The sequence below is a fragment of the Podarcis filfolensis genome, assembly GCF_964270895.1.
Source record: "Podarcis filfolensis genome assembly, chromosome: Z".
NCBI lineage: Eukaryota > Metazoa > Chordata > Lepidosauria > Squamata > Lacertidae > Podarcis > Podarcis filfolensis.
In genome coordinates, this window is record NC_139617.1 from 19,871,646 (window position 1) to 19,894,711 (window position 23,066).

Below are 23,066 nucleotides of genomic sequence, written 5' to 3' on the forward strand. Positions count from 1 at the left end.
GTATACATTAGGACATTTTGGAGGGGAGTGTTGCAAATCAGTATTATCCTCGTTTGTGGCGATGTGTAACTTTGCATGCTGGAGGAGCCCCATGCGCCATCCTTGGCATCTCCGGAAAAGGATGTCCAATGGCTGAGAAAGTCACACACACACACCACAGTGTCAAGAGAGGGACCAAAGAGCCAGAGTTAATAAAAGACTGTTTCATATAAGGCCATGAGAGAGTGGGTTGCAGCAAATGGGGAAAATTATAGCTGAGTGGTGGAATACATCACACAACTTTGCGTGCAGAAGATTCAGTTCCCAGGGATTAAAAGCATCTCAGCAGAAAAGTGGGAAAGACTCCCCCCTGCCTGAGTCTTCTACAGAATCAACAGCATTCAGGGCATGTCTGATATTGATCTACATAAGAGGTCGAAAACCTGTGAATCTCCAGATGTTCCCACCACCATCCCTGGCCATTATCTATGCTAGCTGGGGCTGATGAGCCCTTGGACTAAAATGGAGCATCAGGTATGACGAAGCATAAGGCATCATCGCAGATCTGAAAGTTTTATTTGCCAGAGCTGCTCCAGCTCCGGCCATACACTTATCAATTCATTAATTTTGATAAGGTAACCCACTTCTTTAACCTGCATATATTGTACAGATTAACTATCTTTGCATATTTCTGTTTCTTGTGCATGAGATTATTCTCCACCTACAATTAGGAGAAAGAGCAGAGAAGGGTGGTACAAGGCACCAAGAGTCTACTTGCAAATGACTGGAAATCATATTCTGCTCCTCCCTGACCCTGATTTCAGAAACGCCAAGGTACACACACTCACACACTTCCAAGATTGCCCTACGTTTGGACACATGACACAATACCCTCATTGAAGCTAAGCATGTCTGAACTTGGTTGGTGTGTGGAGGAGAGGCTACTTGGGCACCTCTGTTTTTACTGCCTCTATGTTTACTAATATGTTTACTCTGTGTTTAAAGGTAAAGGTACCCCTGACCGTTAGGTCCAGTCGCGAACGACTCTGGGGTTGCGGTGCTCATCTCGCTCTGTAGGCCGAGGGAGCCGGCGTTTGTCCACAGACAGCTTCTGGGTGATGTGGCCAGCATGACTAAGCCGCTTCTGGTGAACCAGAGCAGAGCATGGAAATGCCGTTTACCTTCCCGCCAGAGTGGTACCTATTTATCTACTTGCACTTGACGTGCTTTTGAACTGCTAGGTGGGCAGGAGCTGGGACCGAACAACGGGAGCTCACCCTATCACAGGGATTCAAACCGCGGACCTTCTGATCGGCAAGCCTGATGCTCTGTGGTTCAGACCACAGCTATGTTTACTATGATGGTGGTGAGATGATAGATAGATAGATAGATAGATAGATAGATAGATAGATAGATGACAGAGGAAGCTGATGGATTCTTAATTATATTGAATTTGGCATTCAGTACCAAATGAGGCAGTCAGACAGAGAACATAGAGAGCCCTGGCTTGGGAACACCATCTATATCAGCAAGTTTTACTTTTGTGAGCACAAATGATAGTGGACTAGATCAGGGCTGGAGAATCTGTGGCTTTTTGATTTTTGGAGAGAGAAAAGTGGGGGCTTTCTGATGGAATGCAGAGGGTGCTATAAAAAAAGCCACTTCCTCACTCCTTGGTGCAACTATGGGTTTGTCTACATTTGAGCATTATTTAGCTATTAGCCCACTTTTCCCCATGTGAAATAGACTGGAGTAGTCCACACCTGTGTGCATTTGAATTTGTATATGAGGAGCCACTTCAGTCATTCCTGATTATATGACTGGGCATTCCCTTTTGTCTTTGTTCCCAACATTCTTATTTGTTGATTTCATGATGTCAATTAAGTATCAACAGGGCATGTGTGCTGATAGTTGTGCATATTTTTTTAAAAAAAAATCCTGCATGAGAAGTGTCCAAAGCACACAGATATGCAATTGTAATATTGCTTGTGCATACAATTGTTCCAGTTTCATGCATATCTTCACGGCCTAGTACCCTCATACCTACGGGATCGCCTCTCCTGGTATACCCCACGGGGGACCTTAAGGTCCCTAAATAGCAACACCCTAGAGGTCCCGGGCCCTGAGGAAGTTAGATTTGCCTCAACCAGAGCCAGGGCCTTCTCAACACTGGCTCCAGCCTGGTGGAATGCTCTGTCTCATGAGACCAGGGTCTTGCGGGATCTGATTTCTTTCCGCAGGGCCTGTAAGACAGAGTTGTTCCGCCTGGCCTTTGGATTAGAATCAGTTTGATTCCCTTCCCCTCTTTCTTTTTCCTTTCTCCTCCTGTGAAGAGGCTGCATCCTAATATTTTAATGTTGTATCTTAATCTTTTAAATTGTATTTTAATCAACTTGTTTTTATTATTGGTTGTTAGCCGCCCTGAGCCCGGTCTTGGCTGGGGAGGGCAGGCTATAAATAAAAAAATATTATTACTATTATTATTATCTGAGGGATCAAAAGCGGGTGGAGATTGCTTGAGTACAGCTGGTAAAGAAATGGAAGTATTGAGGAAGTAGTGGGACTGGAAAAGGCAGTAGCAGAAAGTGGTCGTTTATTGCCCACCAATCCAAAAGCAATGAAACAAATAATCTGTGAACCAAGTAGGATGCAAAAGGAAAACACTGAGACTGGTATTGTTGGAAGGTAATGTGGATGCTGCAAATTAAATTGGGAACACAAACAGCTGCAAACACAAGGTAATCGTGGATGTGGACAAGGCCTGTTATTATGATGCTATCACAACAGCATCTGTGCTGTTTGCCATTATGACAGTTAGAGGCCTGGGTGTGAGGACGGGAAGATAACAGGATTTGTGATCAGGTGGAAAATTGAGGCTGAGGGAGGGACTCTTCAGCACTGCCCATTCTATCATCTCCTCCCTTACTCAGACATTTCCTTCTTTCTTATTGTGACAGATTCTCAACAAAAATTTGATGGAAGAACCACCACCGGGAAGGCAGATGCACTTCTTAAACTGCAGCCCACTGGTGCCTGTTCACATGATTTCTACAACATTGTACAGTTATGAATTGTATTATTAGAATTGTGCATTGTAAGCTGCCATAGAAAGATATTTACCTTGAAAAGCAACTTAAAAGATGTTTAAATACACAAGTGAAAACTCTGAGCTGGAGAACCAGGCTTGTCACCATATTTTTTTTCTGGCAAGGATTTAGCGGTGGCACAGCAGGCAGAAATCCCACAGAGGAAGTTCCTCATCACCTCACCCACATACTGAGAAGGCAGTATTGCATAATGGGAGTTGCAGACGCAAATCGCTACTCCACCATAAAGCTCACTGAATTACCATGGAGTAGTCCACACTCTGTGTTTCTCCAACCACACAGGAATGTTGTGAACATAGAATAGGTTTGAGAGAACCACGTACGCTACCCTAAGCACCTTGCAGAAGGGTTAAAAAATATCACAGATAAATGTTGGGTGAACTTCACCAGTTGAATTTCTGCCTGCTTTGCATCTGTTAAAAGGCACTGGAGGCCTGCAAAGAAATAATGAAAAATGAATGTCGGACATTACCAATTGAGGGATGTCTCTAAAAAGCAGAAAACACCTGACATCTACATTATTGCAGATCTCTTAAAATCGGCATTCTCTTCATGGGGTTACTGATGATTTGGGAGAGCCCCCACCCAAAGATATTCATAGAGCATCTGCCAAGGTGCCTTGGAGCCATAGGCGCCAACTCCCTGGGGCCCTGGGTGCCCTAGTACCCACAAAATTTCCCATGAGGGGCTGGGCACCCACAAATTCTGGTGCCAGGGTCATGCAAGCTGCATGGCGCTCACGGCCCTGGGCACCCACAGTTGGGGGCCAAGCAGACACTCCTACTTCCAGCTCCATAATTCTATCGTTTTCTTGACCCTGTTGTGTGCTTCCAGCAAGGTGGAGGGCAGAGGACCACTCAGCAAAATGATGCCAAATCCTTCTCCCACTTCCCCAGTTAAGCAACCTTTTGTACCAATGATGCTAACAGCTGTATGACAGACAGACGTTCACAGTACTGTATATATAACACAGCAAGTCTTGTAATTAAGAGAAAGTGCTGCAGTGTTTTTGGCTCAAATGCCACCTCTTCTCCAGGACTTGCCTACCTTACAGGGCTGTTGTAAAGATTAGTAGAAATAGCAATGAGCACCAAGGAAGAGATTTGCATAAGAAATAAGAACCGCATTAACATTTCACATCATTGCATCTGCATACTGGAGGAAAATATAAAGCTAACCTTTCAGGAAATCTGCTGGGGTGGGGGGTGGGGAGGAAGTGGCAATTGTTAACACAAAGCAATGGATTATGCTAGCAGCTGCCAAGCTGGATCTATAGAGAGCATAGTGTGACTTAGTGGTTAGAGTAGGGGTCAGCAACCTTTTTCAGCTGTGGGCCGGCACATTGTTTATCCCCAAAGAATCCTGGCAACTGTGGTTTACCCTTCTCATGGCTACAATTCACCGGACCCTTAACTAGCTACAGTTCCCTGGGTTCTTTGAAGGAAAATGATGTGCTTTAAATATGTAGTATGCCAGCCCAAATAACTGTTCAAAGCCAGGTCAGCTCACAGAATCGTAAATTTGGAATGGACCACGAGGGTCATCGAGCCCAACAGGTGGCGCGTTGGGGAAGTCGCTTTCCACAAGCTGTTGATCTGTGGTGGCAAACTGTCCTCCCACCTCAAAGAAAGGATAATCAAGGGAAGGGAGGGAAAGAGCAGAGGAAGAAGGGCAAGAGAGGAAACCCTCTCATCTTTGAAACCAAAAAGGTGGTACTTACTCGTAACCTCAGCGGCAGTGGGTCCCTTCTCCAAAGGTGTCCTCGAGCATTTAACAGGACTCCTGCCCTCACAGCTGTGGCTGGAGCAGTGCTCTCCCTGCTAGTCCTTATGCGCTCAGCGGCGGAGGTGTGGGCAAGCCAGAATGCGTCCCAGACAGCTAAGGCTGCCCTTGCCAAAAAAAGAGGCCCAACCTTGTTATGGGAGGGAGATGACAATGTGGGTGTGGTTTTTTTGCCCTTCAGGGGATCAAACAGGTTTCTCTTTCCACAGCAGAAAGTCTCCCCCTCCTTCTCTCTCTCTCTCTCTCTCTCCCCCCTGCACTTCGGCAAAGAGGTGCCTCTCCCTAGTACATTCCTTACATTCTCTGCCCTCTGTCGCTAGAGACACCCAAGGCTGACAAGGAGAATTGGAAACCAAGTCACGGTAGCACTTTTTTTTTTGCTTTTGCCAATTGCTTTTGCCAATGGGGAGTAAGGCTTGGCGCTCAAGGAGGGTTCACAAACAGCCATCTTGAGAATCAATTCCCCCTTCCTGTTTTGTACAATTATTCAGCTGCTGTTAACCAAGGCCTACAAACCTAAAGTGCCCATCAAGGGACAGACACATAGCTCTCACGAGAATCTCCATACCAAAAAGTTAATAAAACCTTCATAGACAGGGCTATTGAGAAATTAGCTGTCTTATTTTGCTATTTTTTTGCTGTATTTGAATACGTCAGGGAACTTATTTCTGTAGGAACTTGGGAACATAGGAAGCTACCTCCTGCTGAGTTCGGACCATTTGGTACATCTAGCCCATTATTGTCTACACAGACTGGCAGCAACTCTCCAGGGTTTCAGGCAGGATCTCTCTCCTCCCGTAAAGATACAGGAGATTGAACTTAAGACCTTCTGCCAGCAAAGTAGATGCTCTGCCACTGAGCTATGAAAGACATATGAACATAGAAAGCTGTCTTATACCAACTCAGACCATTAGCCCATTTAGCTCAATATTGTCCACACTGACTGGCAGCAGCTCCTCAGGATTTCAGGCAGGGTTCTCTCTCAGTCCTACCTAGAGATGCCAGGATTAGAACTTGGAACCTTCTGCATGTAAAACAGGTGCTTAACCACTGAGCTACAGATTTTAAAGCAAACCTAATTCGCACTTCCCGGACCAATATGCAAACTGAAACATGGCTAGCCTTTGAAATTTGCACTTCTACAAATTTTGTGATGCTGTTCTCCAAACCAAAATGTGCACGCAAAAAAAGAAAAGAAAAGAAAAGAAAAGAAAAGCATTTATTAGGATAAAGTGCGCACACAAAGTGTAAGTATGGATTTTCATGTTGGATTTTAAAAGTCCACAAAGAGGTGCGAAAAAAAATGTGGTTTTCCAAAGAATGTAAAAATGAGAAACTAAGGAAAACATTAACAGCTGATTCTTAATGTTCATTTTCTCTCCCCGCTTCATTTTTCTGTTCACAAGGAAGATCCAGAAAGTTGATTTAAAATATGCAATGGCTGCCATTTTTAAATGGTTTTCCATGTACCTGCATTTTTTAAAAATATATATCTGCAGCTGTTTTGTTCCTATCTATGTAATTATTTTATACATGTTTTAATTGTATTTTAATTTTTTTTGAGATCATTGGAAACAGTTCATAAATCAAGTAACAACTACAGCAACAGCTGCACCAACTGCTACTACTAAAAGTGTTGCTGGTCCCATGCTCAAACACTCTTCCAGCAATGATTGGGCAGTCATCCTCACTTTTAATTTTCAGGCGTATCTCGAAGACTTTTTATGCCAACAGATCCTTCTGTACTGCTTTTCAAGGTTTTTATTTTTAGGTTGCTATACCCTGCCCTGATGTTTTGTGAGAGGGCGGGATATAAACACTTTCATAAATAAAGCATGATGTCATTAAAGGTTTGAGAAAGCTTGAAGCTCACGTATAACAAGAAAAACCAAAGCAACCTCTTGACCCCCCTCTCCACAAATCCAAGTGCCAGTTTATGGCATGCCAAGTAAAGCCTAGTTCATTAGACATGCATAGAAGCCTACTAGAGACAATCCACTTTTCATTTGGCTGCCTTCCTGGAACTGGACAAAGCAGGTGAGCTGTCCATCATCTGGCCATTGGCAATGACATGGGTACTGGGCCCCATGTGACCTAAGGAGCCAAAAGTTTTGTAGACATGATTTGCAAAATGTAGAGATGCATATTCTTTCCTGATTTGTGCAGTTTGCTCTGCATGTTCAAGTGTGTGTGTTCGGGGGGGGGGGAGTTCATTCTTGTGTTTTGATTTGCTAACACTTGTGCTTTGGTTATAAATCTTCAAGCTCTCTAAATGAGACTGATGAGCACAATTATGATTATTTGACCTCTCAGTGAACCACCATGGTGGCAAATTTCACAGGCTAAGTATAACATCAGGCAAAAGCCTAATCTCTTTCCAACAGCTCTATATTTAAGAGCCTCAGAACTTAATTGAATTCCCCGCTGTTTTCAGTAACCGTCAATCTCCCACCAGGCAGAAGGGAAGAGGCTGCTTTCCTTCTCCCTCCTCTTTCCCCAAACAGGGTGAATGATGCTGAAAGTCAAGAAGAAGGGTGTGGAAGTCAAACCACCCATTTGATGAAAGGAAATCAAACAGGTTTTTCACGAGTCTTGCTGCACAGAGCTTCTATCCTCCTTAAGTGTGAGTGGCAGGTAGCAGGCAGCCCTCTTGCTAAGGCTGACAATCAATCCAAAATGCATTCAATTTTAGCAAAATCAAGAAGAGTCTCGTGGAACCTTAAAGACTAACATGTATTTTGGCATACACGTTTGTCAGCTACAGTTCCATGCATCAAATGCACAAAGCATTATCTTAGTATAGGGGTGATTTTAAACAGTGAAGTCAGAAGGAAGTGAGATACAAAAATGGACAGGTGACGAGAATTACACTATTATCAACAGTGGCACTTCACAAAAATGTTAATAATACAGACAACCTGGCATCAGTAAGCCAAATAATGCTTGTAAGTGTGATAAACAATCCTTTGTCTGGGTTGATGTTACAGTCTTCATCTGAAATTGCTTTGGTTCCAGAGTGGCCACTTGTAAGAAGAGTTAGTGTCCAGGGAAGTTAAAATACCCTTGGGGTTGTGTGTCACTTTGTACATCGTAACTGAATTCCACCTGCCATTCCATTGCACAGCCAACTAATTTGGAGATAGCATTCTGGAGCTTCTAATGCCACCATGAAATATCCAGAAATGGGGCACAACAGAATGGTTTCTTTTTGACACAAATGCAGTTGTTCTAGAACAAGCTTCTTGACTCCAGCAGCTACAAAGGTTGGTTCAACAACTGTCCTGCAAGCTTCAAAGCCATTAAAATGACCCAGGTCCATTTCACTATCTTGAATCTTCAACTTTCATCTGCCTTCTAACACCATTGTGCAATAATCTCTTTGACAGCTTTAGCATATGCCTTGTTAGGATTGTGCAAATGGTTAGGATTGTGCAAATAGTTTAAATGTCTCATTTGGATTGTATATTAAACTTGTTACTGCTTGAAAAGTTGCATGCTTTTAATTCTGCATATAGTCTTCAGCAGTATTGTAAGCGGTTATTTTGATGTTGTTATGGCCAATGGGCAAAGCAAAGCAAAACCAACATATCCATTGATCCAAAGAAAGCATAGGAAATGTCTGCTATTTATTAGCATTGCCCCAGATTTCACAAAAGTACTGGCCCAACACCTAAGATTTGTGTTTTCATGATCCAACTTATTCCTGTGACTGCTATTCATTTTAATGGTTTTTAATACTGAGTTTTGAATTGTTGTAACCCACCCTGGAACCTGCTGGTAATAACAGCAGTAATACTCATAAATCTAAAAGGTCCATCAACCACAGGACGTCTTCAACAAAATGGCACCATGTGTTCCTCCGCCCCTTTTAATTTGGATTTTTTCCCAATCTGCAAAAATGCAGAAGGAGGGGGGGAATCAAACATAAAATTGCATTTCGCCAATCTGTGGATGTGCTGAAGTGCATTGTGTGGACAAACACTATTTTTAAACGTTTCATGTGGGTTTCCCATCTATTACTCTATCCCCTACTACTTCTATTGGTGAGTTGTAGATCTATTAATGGTTTTTCTTCTTATACTAGATGGAGTTGTTTTTATGTTGCTTCCCACTCCCCTGATACCATATATTATTTTTAAATGTACTTTTAATATGCCCAGAGAACATAAGAGCCCTGCTGAATCAGGCCAGAGACCCATTTAATCAAGTATCTTGCTCTTGGTGTCCAACCAGATTAAAAAAATAACCCCTGGACGGTTAAGTCCAGTCAAAGGCAACTATGGGCTTGCAGTGCTCATCTCTCTTTCAGGCCAAGGGAGCAGGCGTTTGTCCACAGACAGCTTTCCGGGTCATGTGGCCAGCAGGACTAAACCGCTTCTGGCACAATAGGACACCCTGACGAGTGCCAGAGCACATGGAAACGGCGTTTACCTTCCCGCCGCAGCAGTACCTATTTATCTAATAATAATATTATAATATTTTTTTTTATTTATACCCCACCCTCCCCAGCCAGAGCCAGGCTTTATTGGCTAACACCAGTAAAATTACAATAAAACATAATGGGGGGGCAAACAAACAAACAACCCCCCCCAAAAAACCAGTTTATTAAAATACAGGTTAAAATACAATTTAAAATGCAGCCTCATTTTAATAGTAGCCCATAAATCAAAACCATAAGGGGAGGGAAACATAAGGGTCAGACTGAGTCCAAACCAAAGGCCAGGCGGAACAGCTCTGTCTTGCAGGCCCTGTGGAAAGATGTCAAGTCCCGCAGGGCCCTAGTCTCTTGTGACAGAGCGTTCCTCCAAGTCGGGGCCAGTACTGAAAAGGCCCTGGCCCTAGTTGACACCAGTCTAACCACCTAGCGACTTGGGGCCTCCAAAGTGTTGTCATTTGTGGACCTTAAGGTCTTCCGCAGGGCATACCAGGAGGGGCGGTCCCGTAGGTACAAGGGTCCTAGGCCTCGTAGGGCTTTAAAGGTCAAAACCAGCACCTTAAACCTGTACTCCACCAGGAGCCAATGCAGCTGGTAAAGCACTGGATGAATGTGATCCTGCGGCAAGGACCCAGTAAGGAGCCTAGCCGCGGCATTCTGCACCCGCTGGAGTTTCTGGGTTAGCTCCAAGGGCAGCCCTGCATGGAGCGAGTTACAATCAAGCCTGGAGGTCACCGTCGCATGGATCACTGTGGCCAGATCAGGGCGAGAAAGGTAAGGGACCAACTGCTTGATACGATAGAGATGGAAAAATGCCATCTACTTGCACTGGTGTACTTTTGAACTGCTAGGTTGGCAGGAGCTGGGACCGAGCAACGGGAGCTCACCCCGTCGCAGGGATTCAAACCGCCATCCTTCTGATTGGCAAGCCCAAGAGGCTCAGTGGTCTAGACCACAGTGCCATCCACGTCCCTCTAACCAGATTACCTTTGTGAAGCTCACAAGCAGGACATGAACTCAACAGCACTGTCCCCACCTGTGATTCCCAGTAACACTGAAGGTAACATAGCTATCACAATATCCATTCCACACTAGTAAGAAAGTGATATTTTAGTGTGGTAGCACCTACACTGTGGAACTCCTTGCCTATTGATATCAGGCAGGTGCCTTCATTGCACTCTTTTGATGCTGCTAAAACCTTTTTCTTTCTTTTTTAAAGGCAAGCCTACCCAGATATTTGGAATGCTGATGTGTTTTTAGTTTATTGCTGGTTTTAATTGTTCTGAACATTTTAATTGTTTTTACCAATACTTTGTTGCTTTATTCTTTTTGTAAACAGTTGAGGTATTTGTTTTTGTTTTCTAACCATCAAGAGGTATATAGATTTTATGAAATAAACAAATAAATAAAACAATGGGTATTGGGTGGCAACACAAACACACTGAAACAAGCAACTGCTGTGCTGATCTAGGACTCAACAGGTCAAGGCGTGGAGGATGCAGCAATTATGTTGGTTTTGTGCCAATTTCCACCTGCAGAGAAGGATACAACACATTCTTCCACAACAAAGGCCAAGCCCCATCTCTGCCCTTTCTGCACCCAGGTGTGGCCACAACAGAGCTTTGGTGTAACTCTGACTCATGGGGAAAGACTGAATGGAATTCCTTAAATATAAAGTCCCGCAATCCCCCTTCTCTCATTCTTCAGTATCACCCAAGCACAAAACCTCAAGGTTTACTGTGATTAGCTTCTTTGCCCTTTGAGAGTACTTGGGGACAAGTGTTCACAGGAACTGCAACCTCCACGTTATCCTTTTTAATTGACACCATCCACACACTCATTTGTTTTTAGCAATCCAGATGCTTCTTCCAAATCTTTACCCAGGTAAGCACCTTAAAAAACAATAACTGCTGATGCTTTGCAACAATTTTGGGCACTCCCACTGCAGTGTTAGCACAGCCACTTCCAAATGTGACACATCATCATTGATCTCTGAGATCTGCATTACAAGAATGCTTATTCTGTCCCACCCCACCCCCATAGGCATAACTGGTGCTTTTCTTGCTTCTGGGCTCTCCACACACCTCACAACTATACCTATGACACGGCAGAAGCTTCCTGGTGGCATGAATCCTTCACAGGCAAAGGCTGGCAACCTCCTAAGCAGAGCAGGTATCGCCCATAACTTCGATGAAACACAAGGCTAAATTGTTGTTATAGGGCTAAATAAGATTGGCAAATATTTTGTCTTCTGTGTTGTTAGACCCCAGAGAACTGGATCAGTGTACAAAGAGGACTTCTTATGCCCCTTTCTGGCTTCCCTAATGGGAAGTTACTCCCTTCTGTAGTTCCTTGCTCGGGCGTGCTATAATTAAGGATGAGCAGATCTATCAGTTTCAGATTCTTTTCATTTCTCATTTTTCCAACCTGAAGTTCAATTCTCCACATTAGTTTGAATTCTTTTTTAAGTCCTCATGCAAATTCACCACTGTTTTAGTGCAAGTTTCTCCAAATAGGTATTGTATACACAAGTTTGCCTAATATACACTTTTTTTTCAAAACCATTTCCCCAAATAGAATGCTTTTTAAAATGTTATTTTCACCAGTTTATGTGGTTTTGTACACGTTACTTGGCCTGGGAAACTATATGGTGAACTTTGAAAAGATTGCTGCGTTTCAGTTCACGTACTGCTTTGAAGAATGTGGTAGGTTTGTCTTTTAAATGCAAACTGAATTCAAATTCCCCCCTCCCTTCTCTGAACCTAAACACTCAAATTCTTTTTTAAAAAACTGTTTATTTACAGTCCCTACAAAACCTTAACAAAATGCAATCCCCTAGATTATTCAGGAGAAGCAACGTGCTTTGAAATGTATGCTGCAGCAAGTGTGACTTCAGGGTACGAACCTGGTTAAAAAGAAAGGAGCGCTTCAGATACACTTATGGCTACAAGAGGGCACTCTGGATACAAGAGCCTATTCTGGCTTAAAGCCAAAAGGCTTTGGGTGAAATAGATTGAGGTTGCTCTAATAAGGAAACGTATCTTATCACTGATGCTTCGGTACCAAGCCAGGTTCACCATTCCCTGCAATAGGAATGGGTAACATGGAGGAAACTCTTGAGAGTCCCATGGACTGCAAGAAGATCAAACCGATCCATTCTGAAGAAAATCAGCCCTGAGTGCTCACTGGAAGGACAGATCATGAAGCTGAGGCTCCAATACTTTGACCACCTCATGAGAAGAGAAGACTCCCTGGAAAAGACCCTGATGTTGGGAAAGATGGAGGGCACAAGGAGAAGGGGACGGCAGAGGACGAGATGGTTGGATAATGTTCTCGAAGCTACCAGCATGAGTTTGACCAAACTGCGGGAGGCAGTGGGAGACAGGAGTGCCTGGCGTGCTCTGGTCCATGGGGTCACAAAGAGTTGGACACGACTAAACGACTAAACAACAACCACCACCATTGGCCCTGCAGCTGATATGGGACTCCAACTCCCATGAGCACCAGCCAACAATGCCGAAGGTTGGGAGGTGATGGGAGGTGGAGTCCATCAACATCTGGAGAGCCACACCTTGCTCATTCCTACACTCCATGCGCTAAAGGCCAGGAATGCAGCCTATGTTAGATTCCAGTTCTCATCAGCCACAGTCAGCATAGCTAATGGGCAGGGTCAGGATAAGAAGAGCTGTGGTCCGCAAGCATCTGAAGGGATACTTTTTCATCTAAGAACTTAGGACTACATTGATTTGCAAAGGGGTGTACAGGCTTGCCCTGTGAAGACAGCATAAAGTAGTGGGATTTCACACCTCCATTAATGTGCCAGCAAACTAGATAAACCTGTGACTGCAACCCCTATTAATAAAATGTAGGAATGTCCTGCTTAACTGCAGTATTGTATGTGACTTGGCAAGAGGCCTTTACTTCAGAAACAATCAGAATCTACTGTATCGTACTGAGTTTTATCAATGGAACCTGCAGAGCAATTATGGCAAGCGAGCACCACCTACAGGCAGAAGTTGATGTTGCATCCAAAGGTTCTCATTACCGAAATCATTTTCTAATGGGAAGATTATAAGCGGTTCTCACTGTGGAACGTGAAGGCAGGAGATAAACTGGCCACAATGCTCACTCAGATTACATATACCCTTTTTCAATTGATCAGTGAACATAGATTCACACACCCCAACATGCATTTTACATATTTCAGGAAGGCAGAAACTGTCTCAAGATTTAGATACTTCCAGACAGAATATCCCAGTGTACTTTATTGGAAATTGCCCTGAAATACATTTTACCTTTTAGTATGTAAGCAAACTCTTCCCATCTGCTGGACAAATGTACAGTGGCTGTCTTAAGAAAAAGAACCTGCGCAGTCACATTCCAGAAAGTTTGGGCCACAGCTTAAGTACACAAGTGCAAAGGCCTCATCTTTACAGATTTTCCACATAATCTTGTTACAGCAAGGGGTGGTTATGCTGATGTTGTCCTGATGTTATTGGGACTATGAGCACCCGGCTGGTGCTGATGTGAGTTGTAATGCAACATCAGAGAGCCAGTGTGGTGTAGTGGTTAAGAGCGGTAGTCTTGCAATCTGGGGAACCGGGTTCGAGTCTCCGCTCCTCCACATGCAGCTGCTGGGTGACCTTGGGCTAGTCCCACTTCTCTGAAGTCTCTCAGCCCCACTCACCTCACAGAGTGTTTGTTGTGGGGGAGGAAGGGAAAGGAGAATGTGAGCCGCTTTGAGACTCCTTCAGGTAGTGATAAAGCGGGATATCAAATCCAAACTCTTCTTCATCAGCTCAAGATTTCCCACCTTTACCTTAACAATGACCGATATATTATTGTTATTATTTATTAAATTTGTATACCGCCCTTCACCCAAAGATCACAGGGCTGCTCACAGCATAAAAATTCAAAATGAGAACATGAAATACATAATAAAACAAGAACAAACCAATCACACACACCCTCCCACAAGCACATTTAAAAGGCCATGGAATGTTAAGCAGCCAAAGGCCTGGTTAAAGACAAATGCTTTCTCCTATCACCTAAAGATATACAGATGGGTTACCCAGCTCTGGAATTTGCAAACAGATCTCCCCAACACATAAAAGTGACCGTCCTGAAAAAAGAGTACAGAAAATTATGGCTCACTTGGACTACAACTCCCATCATCCCTGACCATTGGGTCACGCTGGCTAGGTCTGATAGGAGTTGGGGAGGCCACTGTGAAAGTCCACAAGCTCCCCAGCCTTGTATTTCACAGTCTACTTCCCTCTGAATAAGGTTAAGGCGAGTAAAGGCTTGGGAAACTGTGCCTGATCAAGCAGAATTAACGAACTGCACAGGTTTTGTTTCACCCTGTGCAGCCACCACTTCAGAGATATTGGGTCACAGCAACTCAGCTGAGGCAACAGAATCAATTCAGACTGGGGTTCCTGCAAGAAGTGTTCTAGGGAAACCAGAATGAGAGACAGGAGCAGCCAAAGCAGAGTCTGTAGAGATTGTGGAGGTGTTATCATGGGCCCCAGGCAGCTACGCAGCACGGTGGAGGTGGGGGAAGCTCTTGATAGTCTTTGCCACGGCTTCATCCAGGCTAACCAGTGGCTTGTAGCCCATGTGCTTTTTGGCCCGCTCACAGCTGTAATAGTGGAACGTTCCGGCAAGCGCCACCCGCATGGGGGTGAAGGTGGGATGGACGGTGACAAAGGGGCTCAGCAGCGTAACCACCAGTGACAGGAGGAAGGCCAAGTAATAGGCCAGCCAATAGGGAATGCGGTATTTGGGAGCCTCGTAGTCCAGGCCCGTCAGGATGCGCGACATAAACTCCCAAAAGAGGATTGGCTCGTCGTTCGTGATGTGAAATGCCTGCGAGTTAACACAAACAGATAAGAAACAAAGAGTAAAGAATTATTCTTTCCCTGCCACCCCTTTAAAGCTGCAATCCTGAAGTCGGCAGTTGTGCTACTTCTGGTTTTTGTACGCTATCCTTGGGATCCTTTTCAGCTAAAGCAGGTATGGGGAACCTTTTGCTCTACAGGTGTTCAGGAGCACCTATCATCTCCTACTATTGGCGATGCTTTCTGGGGCTGATGGGAGCTGTAGCTCAGCAACGCTTGGGAGGCTTAAGGTTTTCCACACCTGAGCTAAAGGGGTGGAGAGACAATGCTCTAAAAGTAAGAGATCATGAACTGATCAGTTTGCTTCTTCAACTGGAGCCTCTGGAAAAACACTGGCAAGTGAGGGCATAATAATAATAATTTTATTATTTGTACCCCGCCCATCTGACTGGGTTGTCCCAGTCACTCTGGGCAGCTTCTGTGCATCACAGAATTTCAAATGAGACTGGTGCAAAAAAACAACAACCAGCATTATGAGAGAGCTGCCTCTCTCATCCCTTAAGCACCCTTAACCATGTGCAAGTGTGGCAGATCAGGCTATGTAGCCTGTGACGTGAGAGAGAAGGGAGGCAAGCCAATCAGGGGGATTATGGGGTTGTCGCTGTTTTGGTTCTTATTATGCATTTTCTCTTTTTCAGATTGTTATTTTATGTTGTGAACCACCCTGACATCTGCAGGTATAGGGCAGTATACTAATAAACAAATAATAATAATAATACGAGCTCCACCTTCTTGCCTGCCTCAGTGCTGCCACAAAGTAGGCATTTTCAAGTCCTGGCTGTCTCCATTCAATAGTGCTTTAACCTTTTGAAGCTAACTGGCCCAGCCAACTTCAAATTGTGGCAAGGCAGCAAGGTGAGGCATGACTAATATGGGCCAAAACCAAAACAAATTTGGTTCATAGTTAAGGTTTCTCTTTGTAAAAAAAGTTACAAAATCGAGCCTTTAAGGGACAGTTATCCAAGAAAATAAAAACCAGGAAATCACATCCTGCTGATCCTAGACGAGATTGCTTGCCAAGCCAATACTTACCAATTTCTGTCCTTCAGATCAGCTTATTTGCAGCATTCTCCTGGCTTATTTCTCTATAGAGTTCCAACCATCTTGTAAGACACTCCAGTGTTCCAGCTCTTAATGTTACATTTCATTTCAACCAACTTATCTCCGTTTACCTGTTTCTCTTATCCACAAAAGTTCTATTTCCCTTTCCAAACTATTAGCCAATCCAAAGGCTAGTGGAGTCCCATTTAACCCTCCATTATGAATACCTGTTGAGCTTTCCTTTTCCGTCTTAAGATTTTTAGGTTTCATTTCCTCTTAACTATATTAGGTACCTGGGCTTAACTTTTGACTCTGCTGTGAACTTCCGAACATCCAGGTCAGGAAAGAAAACCATTTTACAAGAAACAGCAGAACATAAAATGGTGTAGCCAGTCGCATTCCTTCACAGAGAAAAAGGAGGACCCACCTTTCCACACAGGGGAGAGTCTCTCTCAAGTTGCTCTGCAGCCAGCATGTGCCCATGGACCACATTTTCCACAAAGGTAAAATCCACCAAGTTCTTTCCATCTCTGTTCAGAGAAAAGGAAGAAGCTGAAGGTTAACACCAACATGCAAGGAAAAAACTCTTGGAAACAGAGAGCCAAAGTTGATGCCAAATGTAAGGTTTGTGTCTGTGATTTGGTGAATGTGGAAACTGTGTAAACTATGAATAAAATTTACACACACACACAAACATAGACACAGACACATATATGACTTTAACTATGCTCCTTCGTCTCTCAGCTGCCATCACAGGGGCGTATGAAGGACCATCTTGTCACCAGCGGTGGGGATAGAATGAAATAACCACTTTTTCCCAAAACAAGTTCATTTTATTGTAACTTCTTTTAAAATTAAGAAGAAAAAAAGAATCTACGCTTGTTGCAACAATCTTACGTAAACCACTTTGTGAGAGCCGCCCAAAAAGAGGTAAAAAGCTGCAGAAAAGAAACAAATAAAAAGGCAGCATTCAAACAGATGTTGGTGACGCAGGCTCCTTACATGTTTCAGTCTGGACCAGTCATAAAAGCAGGATGCAAAATTCAGAGCAGTTAAAACTTTCAAGGGGCTGGACTTTCCTTACCCAATCATGAACTTCATCTTGCCACTCTTGGCTGCTTGGATAATGACAGGAACCAGGTGAGGGTCATGTGGGCCAAAGATGCCATGGGGACGAATAGCAGTGGTGAAGAAATTCCTCTCTGGGTCGTTGGCGCTCAGCACCTCCTGCAAGAGAAAAGCCTGCACCATCTATCAATGCTCCCGGTGTAATGATGCTTCACCCCTGCCCCACACAGAGCCTTCTAAATACACTGGACATCTGAAATGGGGTAGTCAGTGTCACCTTACCCAAGAGGGAGGTTTCAGTAGACTTGAGGTATCCTTAAGTTTTGCAGATATGGTAAAAACAGCCCCACAAAGATGGACAGAGAGGTAAAAGAATGACAACTTGGTGGGAGAAGGAATGGAATGCCTGGAACTCCAAACAGAACGATTTCGCACTTCGTGCACTTCTTGATCGTTCTGTTTTTCTTTTAAAATAGGCAGGAGATTGTTGGCTGTAGCCAACATTCTTTTTCTGCTAGTACAAGGGCTCTTGCACTAGCAGATGGGTGAATTTTAACATTGCACAGGAATCCAACACGACAGTTGCATTAGCAGAAACTCGTTGCACACCAGATTGCGCAATCTATAGTGCAAGGAAGTTAGCAGCGACCTGCTTGCGCATTCTCTTGTGTAGCAACATCCCATCAGCACAAAACAGTTCACCAATGGAACATGTGTACCATTGAGTCACTTGCACAGAGCCTACATTGGATACGGCTCCCTATGTTGTTTAGCACATACAGGATCTGTTAGCCTAGTAGCAGCAGCGAAACAGAGGACATCCAGACCTTCTCCTGCAGAATCTTGGTTTCTGTATAGTAGTCAATGGGTTTCTTTGCGTAGGGGAGATCTTCAGTTCCATGCTTAATATCTGTGCCCTCGAAGACCACACTGGCACTGCTAGTCAACACCAGTTTCTGCAATAGGAAGGGGGTGGTGGGGAGAAGCACAATACATGGCGTTATACACAGAATGCTTTGGCAAGAACTGCAGAAATGTAATTCTCCTACTGGATCTGGGCAAATGCCCATCTTGTCCAGCATTTCGTATCCAACAATGGCCAATCATGGGCTTCCAGGGAACGCAACAGTGAGCCATGAAGGAAACAGCCCTTTTCTGCCATTTCCAGCCAGCAGCTAGTATTCAAAGGTAGACTGGACATTCCATGATTGCTGGTAGTCACTGAAACACCAATTCACCACCCGTGAATTTGTCCAATGCCCCCTTTAAATCTATCTAGTGGTCAAAAGTCCTATAAGTTATGTGTTGTATGAAGGAGGGCACTCTGTACTGGCACGCATGGATGGTGCAAGGGGATTCTGACATACTCCCTTAGCCTCCTAGTCTAATGGGTTTCATGGACACGCTGAGAAAGCAAGGATCCACAAATGCACCCACCAGCTTGCCACTGGCAAGTGCATTTTTCCTCTGTGGAGAGTACAGAATCAAAGAGAATCCTGACATGGAACCACAAGGGGTTTCTATGCTGCCAGGCTGACTTCAGAGATATGGGACTCTCTTAGAAGCTGCACTGAGATTTGGAAACATTTGAGTGAGGTGTAAGGACTTCCTGGTCTTTCCAAGTGTTTGCTTATCACAATGGGAGCAAGCTCCCATCACTTTCCTCAGTTACAGAGGAAAGTCAGGGCTCATCCCTCCCTCTCTGTTCTGCCGGGTCTTGAGATCAGGGTAATGTCAAAGGGACCCTGTTCTCTTCCTCTGGCTGGCTACCAAGGTGCACAAGGATTTGTTGACACCCCTGCAACTTGAAAGAAACCATCCAAGGGAGAACAAAATACCTCCTATATGCACTATAGCCCACTGAGATCAGCGTTGGTAAATTCCTCTCCTACCACACACAAAATGAATTGGCCAGGTTAAAAAATGTTTATAATATCCCTCACATTTATAATCAAAGTAGCAATTCATTTTTTCAGGAGACTATCCCACATATATTTGCATGCAGTTCTTGAGGCAGAGTGATTTTTAGAGCTGTCTCCCCACCCCTTTAAAATAATGTAAGAAAAATGCTAATAAGTTATCATGTCTTGTGATATTAAGTAACACTTTGATTTAGCTCTTTAAATCACACTAGCAGAAATTTATTCCCCACCCCATCAAATTATTTCAGTTCACCTATTTTTGATTGGCAGAAAATAATTTGTACTGTTTTGAAATATTTCTTCTCTTGGTTTAGCTCCATTTTGAATGCTATAACCAAGCTTTATTTTACTCTTATACTCTATTGTCCCCTTTGATACAAGTGTCTAGTTGTTGTTGGATGATAAATAGATACTGTAAGTAAGTAGGCTCTTGATGGCAAAATTCCAATTCAAACATTTTCCAGAAAGCCCACATCACTGATCAAAACCAACCCTGATTACTGTCTGCCTGCATATTTTCAGTAACGGTACTCACAACCGTGGTACACACATAACACTGCATCATGGTTTGTTTAGCCTAGCAATGGTTTGCTTGAATGTGTAAACCCAGACCAGCATAGCATACTAACTGTGCAATCTTTTCTGCTTAGCAAACCACAACATGAAGCCAGGGTTTGTTGTTGGCTTGTGAACCATGGCTTGTTTTAACCATAGCTCATTATGTCCAAACCAACAGCCCTGTTTAACCATGGTTTGTTGGGGCATCCCAATCCCAGGTGCTCACCAAGGCACACAGGCAGAAAACAAGAACTGCAAAAAGAAAACTTTGGAGAAACAAACCATAGATTGCTTGCTCATTTGTGAGCTAACCACTAACATCTTTTGCTGAAGGGCAATAATGCTGAAGAATGTAGTGTCATATGTGCACACAGCCACAAAACTTGACCAGGTTCATTCAAGTTGCTTTAAGTTCCAGCTCTGCACTTACTTCGACACCAGCTTCCTTACAAGCCTCAATGACTGCTTTGGTCCCCAAATAATTGACTTTGTAGAAAAGATCTCTGTTGTGGCTGGAAGGTGATGGTGAGGCACAGTGAAACACGACAGTCACCCCTTGTAAAGCTGGAAGCAGATCCTGGAGGCACAGAAGAGGAGGTTAGAATCAACCTACCTGAAGAATCACAACAGCCACAACTAGGTCTAAGGCAGAGATGATGAACCTCCAGATGTTGTTCGGTTTCAAGCTGCACCAACCTGGCCAGTGGTCAAGAATAATGGGAACTGCAGACCTATAACATTGGGAGGAGTGTTCCACATCCATAGTCTAAGGGCAGACTTTCAAGCACAGCTCCATGAGGAGAGTTAAAAAAAGGAAGCTTTAGTGCAGAGACTCAAATACCATGACACCTTACACATTAGGGCAGTGGTCTGCTCTGCTGCCCATTGGGACCCATTGGGCAGGAGGCTAACAATAGGTAGAGCCAGAACCAATGATAGGTAGAGCCTACTATTTCTAGGTTTGCTTACATCCTTCTCCATGCTGAGCTCTACAAGGGCAACACTGAAACTGAAGAAGCTGACAGCCAGGTCACCCTCATGTCTGGTTGTAAGAAAGCAGGCAGGCAGGGGATAGCTGTCTTCACTAGATTAGGGACAGAATCATCTTTGGCAGGCATAGGCAAACTTGGCCCTCCAGATGTTTTGAGACTACAACTCCCATCATCCCTAGCTAACAGGACCAGTGGTCAGGGATGATGGGAATTGTAGTCTCAAAACATCTGGAGGGCCAAGTTTGCCTGTGCCTGGTCTTTGGGATCACACAGAGTGGTGGAAATGTGTGTGCACTTCCCTTCAAATTGTTCACACTTGCATGCATTTCAAAAAATGGTTACACAGAACTCCAAGGGTAGTTTTATCATTTGGCTATGGGCTTGAGCTACCCAATAGCTCAATCACATGGGTGCAGTAATTGGTCAGCAACAGACATTAATAGGGTGAATCATACTTCTTCATCCCAACAGTTTTAAACAGACTTGCATCCTTATGTATATGGCTTCTAAAAAGAACACTGGTCACCTCAAGCAGTGCCAAGCAGACCAAAGAACTCCAAATCTGAAGCATGAACAAGATGCAGCAGCGTGCCGACATCTCTTTGCTTCTGTGCACACAGCTTTAATTTTGGCTCATACCTTTTTGTTGCAGAGATCACCTAGGAAGAACTGCACCTTGCTGTTCTTAAAGCCCTCGCGGACATCGAACACATTAACTGTGTAGCCTTTCTCTAGCAGACTTTGTACCATGTGCTGACCCAGGAACCCTGAGCCACCAATCACAGTGCATTTTCTTCTGGACTGTAAAGAAAAGCAAAGGGTAGGGTACATCAGCAGAGACCAGTGCACTGCTGAATACATGTGAGTTTGCATGCATGGTTCTTGGGAATGAGCAAAGAGCATCAGGAAATAATTCACTGAAAAACACCCACAAGCAATGAGAAAACCAATTAATGAAAAACAGCGCTACTTTACAGAAGATGCATAGAAAACAAATGTGGTGAAACATCTTAAGAGATGCTTTTTGAAAAAAGAAAAAGAAATGCATTTACAGTAGCTATATTGTAAGCTGTTTTGTGAGAATACTTTCCCTTGAAAAATCAAGTTATCAATAAAAAAGAACACAAACCAGCTTACCTGTCTTAGTCGAGTAGCCATATTTGGGAGCTATGGATGACTTTGTAGCAAACTCTAAGGAAACACCCAATGAACAAGGTGACTTCAAAACGTTCTTTCCTGTTGAAATACATATGTGAATCAAACAGAGGCCTACCATTTTCAGCTCACATAAGTAGGATTGCCAACTGACTCAGATAAAAATTCCAAGCCTGCTCTAGTCTCTTTAACAAAAGTAAGATTTTGTCAGCATGTATCACACATTTGACTAGTCAACACCAATACAGTGGTACCTCAGGTTACATATGCTTCAGGTTACATACGCTTAAGATTACAGACTCCACTAACCCAGAAATAGTGCTTCAGGTTAAGAACTTTGCTACTTTGCTTCAGGATGAGAACAGAAATTGTGCTCCAGTGGCGCGGCGGCAGCAGGAGGCCCCATTAGCTAAAGTGGTGCTTCAGGTTAAGAACAGTTTCAGGGTAAGAATGGACCTCCGGAACTAATTAAGTACTTAACCCGAGGTACCACTGTACAACCCAATTGCCTCTCCAAATCTGTCATAAGTCTATTTTTAAAAGCCATCTAAGTTAGCCACTAATGCCACATTTAGGACAGCAAAGTCCCACCAGTTAGTCCCACCATAAGATGATTTTGCAAGAGTGTACTCCTTTACACAACACAACTTTTGCAACTCACTGCCACAAGATGGCTAAATAGAACAATGAAGTTGAAAGGTAGCCTCCACTATTAGAAAGCAACACTGCCCGCTTGCTTATATATTCATTATTATATTGATTTAATAAGAGGAACTCCCCAGATCACAAAGCAAAATAAAAATAAAAATGCAAGCATTAAACGCACGCGATATTAAAAAAAAACAAGAACTAATAAAAATCAGCTTAACAAATGCAAACACAATTTAAAACCTAGGCTTTCAGGCCACGCAGCTTCCACTTCCCACGGGGACAACAGCTTGCTCTTACCTGCAGGCGCCCCCCAACAGACCGAACCTGCCTCACGTCACGAAGATGCAGTGCTTACTCCCACTTACGCTGTTGTTGCTGCTGCTGGACCACGCCCACCTCTGCATCCCTCCAATCACTACTCGCTCTCTCGTTTAGCTCCTCCTTCCCGCGCGGCACCACGCTTCCCGCCCCTAAGC

At 43.9% G+C, this 23,066-nt stretch overlaps 2 protein-coding genes across 3 annotated transcripts in view; both read right to left on the reverse strand.

The window, feature by feature from the left end:
* Positions 1-6,950, reverse strand: part of ZNF185 (zinc finger protein 185 with LIM domain) — a 69,366-nt gene extending 62,416 nt beyond the window's left edge. Inside the window, exons 1-2 of the mRNA XM_083595914.1 lie at positions 6,842-6,950; positions 4,807-5,728 (exon numbers count right to left, since the gene is read on the reverse strand). The gene's annotated coding sequence lies outside the window, so the exon portion shown is untranslated. The remainder of the gene's footprint in view (positions 1-4,806; positions 5,729-6,841) is intronic.
* Positions 6,951-14,139: 7,189 nt separating this feature from the next.
* On the reverse strand, positions 14,140-23,050 carry NSDHL (NAD(P) dependent 3-beta-hydroxysteroid dehydrogenase NSDHL). Of its 2 annotated transcripts, none has more exons than XM_083596086.1 (8): positions 22,956-23,050; positions 21,922-22,020; positions 21,424-21,585; positions 20,223-20,369; positions 18,140-18,268; positions 17,329-17,471; positions 16,672-16,774; positions 14,140-15,171 (listed from the first exon to the last, which is right to left on the reverse strand). In XM_083596086.1, exons 2-8 carry the CDS (start codon positions 21,940-21,942, stop codon positions 14,839-14,841), a joined length of 1,038 nt encoding a protein of 345 aa, XP_083452212.1. In that variant the 5' UTR covers positions 21,943-22,020; positions 22,956-23,050; the 3' UTR covers positions 14,140-14,838. The 2 variants fall into 2 exon arrangements, with proteins under 2 accessions (XP_083452212.1, XP_083452211.1); XM_083596085.1 differs by having other exon boundaries at positions 22,888-22,999.
* Between the last annotated feature and the right edge of the window lie 16 nt (positions 23,051-23,066).